This window comes from Macrobrachium rosenbergii, chromosome 2 (genome assembly GCF_040412425.1).
Source record: "Macrobrachium rosenbergii isolate ZJJX-2024 chromosome 2, ASM4041242v1, whole genome shotgun sequence".
Taxonomy (NCBI): domain Eukaryota; kingdom Metazoa; phylum Arthropoda; class Malacostraca; order Decapoda; family Palaemonidae; genus Macrobrachium; species Macrobrachium rosenbergii.
In genome coordinates, this window is record NC_089742.1 from 26,593,348 (window position 1) to 26,595,847 (window position 2,500).

General features: G+C 33.0%; 1 protein-coding gene across 1 annotated transcript in view; it reads right to left on the bottom strand.

Moving 5' to 3' along the window:
• Positions 1 to 2,500, bottom strand: part of LOC136844165 (uncharacterized) — a 248,847-nt gene that overhangs the window by 67,531 nt on the left and 178,816 nt on the right. Inside the window, exon 5 of the mRNA XM_067113185.1 lies at positions 1 to 12. This exon is cut by the window's left edge and continues 113 nt beyond it. Within this exon, the coding sequence (XP_066969286.1) occupies positions 1 to 12 (12 nt within the window). The remainder of the gene's footprint in view (positions 13 to 2,500) is intronic.

The following is a 2,500-nucleotide window of genomic DNA, read 5'->3' on the forward strand; positions in this document are numbered from 1 at the left end:
CTCTCTGGCCGGCTGGAAAAAAAAAAATATATATATATTTTAATTTGATTTATTGGAACTGGAGTTGGAATCTAGAGTCAGGCCAAAGGCCAAACGCTATAGGACCTATGAGGTCATTCAGCACTGAAAGGGAAATTGAGAGTAAAAAGTTTTAATAGGTTTAACAGGAGGAAAACTTCGCAGTTGCACTATGAAACAATTGTTGGGCGAGGATAAAAAGAATAAAAGAGAATATGAACGGAGGTACAGTAAAAGGAATGAAAGGTACACTGATGGTACTACCCTCCTTCCAACGGGATTATTTGATTTATAAAATTTTTGGCTGTCAAGCCAAGCACTTGGCAGGGGGCCACTTTCGGCCATTCAGTGACTGTAGACAGTGAAAACCCAACAGTAATAGTTAGAGGTGTTGGACAGCAAGACTGAGAGGAATTGGAATGGAAGTAAAGTAAAGGTCTAAAAAGTGGATACATTTAGGCGAAAAATGTTTCAAAAAATCTCTCAATTTAGGTTGCGGCTTCAAAATTACCAGCAGAAAAATATAAATAAAAATCAGATGACTCTGTGATTGCAAAATTAGCAGCAGAAAATTATATGAAAATCTATATGAAAATCTCATTAATTTAGGTTGTGACCGCAAATTATTTTTTAATTTCAAAATAATCATATAAAAACCACACGAAATTAAATAACCTGAACAGCAAAAGGATAGATTTCTGATATCAGTGGAAAAATACACAAATCTTGATGAGACTTTAATGGGAAAACTTTTCAGAAATGGATAAATATGAAAATAACACTTAAAATACAACGTTTGAAAATGGCGTTTTTCGCCTGAACAGCTTTAAAATAATTTTTGTATGCATACTATTCTATTCCTGATCGCAAATACTTAATCTCATACGAAATTCAACTTTGTATCTTGAAAAACAAGGAAATTAGAGTAGGCTGAATTTCCAAAAATTTTATGGTTTATAACTCTCACAATTTTTTTGTGGCGAGATGCCCTTCTAATGAAGAACGCCTCAATTTTCATAGAACGGGAAATACAAAATTGTAAAGGAAATAACCGATGAAAAATTATATAGAAAAAAGACCTAAAAAGGTTATACAAATCTGATGAAAATAATCAGTGGTTAGCAGAAAGACAAAGATATAAAGCATAACTTCGCACGGGGAGAAACAAATACCAACAAACACACATACACACACACAAACATACAGTACATACATACATGCTTATATAATATATATATATATATATATATTATATATATATATATATATATATATATATATATATATATATATAGTATACTATATATATACTATACTGTATATACATATGTTTATTGACAGATTCAGGATTGACACCTTTCTTTAACTGCAAAATAACATTCCAGTAACAAATAACTTAAGTTTTAGTTCCAGACTTGAGAAACAGTGCAAGAATAAATATTCACTAAATTAAAAACTTGCTGTAAACAAAATGAAAACAAGAAAACCACCAAAAGACAGATTTATATCCTAAGAAAATCACGGAGCATAACTAAGCCCTTTTACGAGACCAGCAAAATAACAAACTATCAAAAACAATTTTCCTTATGTCTGTGATGTATCTCACAGTTTTTGGTCTCTGAATAATGACAATATTCTATTTGAACTGTCAAGCAACCTAATCCCGTTTTCTATGTATCCCATTCTCTGTCATTTTTACGGGATGCTCTGATAATCTCAGTAAGTTCTCCAGACATCACTGTTGCGTAAGAAGAGCAGTTGTAATGTTTCACGGTCATGGTCTTACTCTGTCGTAATGGTTACGACAAGAAAAATGAAGGTAGATTTTTTTAAACTTGATAAATAATAGACGAAAATGACTGAACGTAGGAACCATGACCACTAAACAAAGGGTAAATTCGGTCTGTTGAAAGATTTGTTCACTGACCTCAGACAACAAAAATTTTAAAAATGTGTTAAATTTGTGTAATCCAGTTTTTTAAATTGGAATACCTGTATATGACAATGCATTCTGTAAAAAAGAGCCACTTATTGCAAGGATTAATTACAGAATTATTACGGTTTAATTTACGCTTTCCTGAATTATATTCTAAGCAGAAAACTTTAGAATCTAAAAAAAATTGTTATTTGTCTAATGCCTGATTTTGTTAAGACTGTTTACCCTAACTTTTAGACCTAATGCCCTACGAATGTCAGAGAGAGAGAGAGAGAGAGAGAGAGAGAGAGAGAGAGAGAGAGAGAGAGAGAGAGAGAGAGGCAAAACAAACTGAAAGGAGAGAGAGAGAGGTAAAATGAAACTTAAAACAAACTGGAAGAAGAGGAGAGAGAGAGAGAGAGAGAGAGAGAGAGAGAGAGAGAGAGAGAGAGAGAGAGAGAGAGAAAAAGAAACGGCGCAAACTGAAGAGGAAAAAGAGAGAGAAAGAGTAAAGGTCAAAGGGAAGAAACACAGCACAAAAGAGAGAGAGAGAGAGAGAGAGAGAGA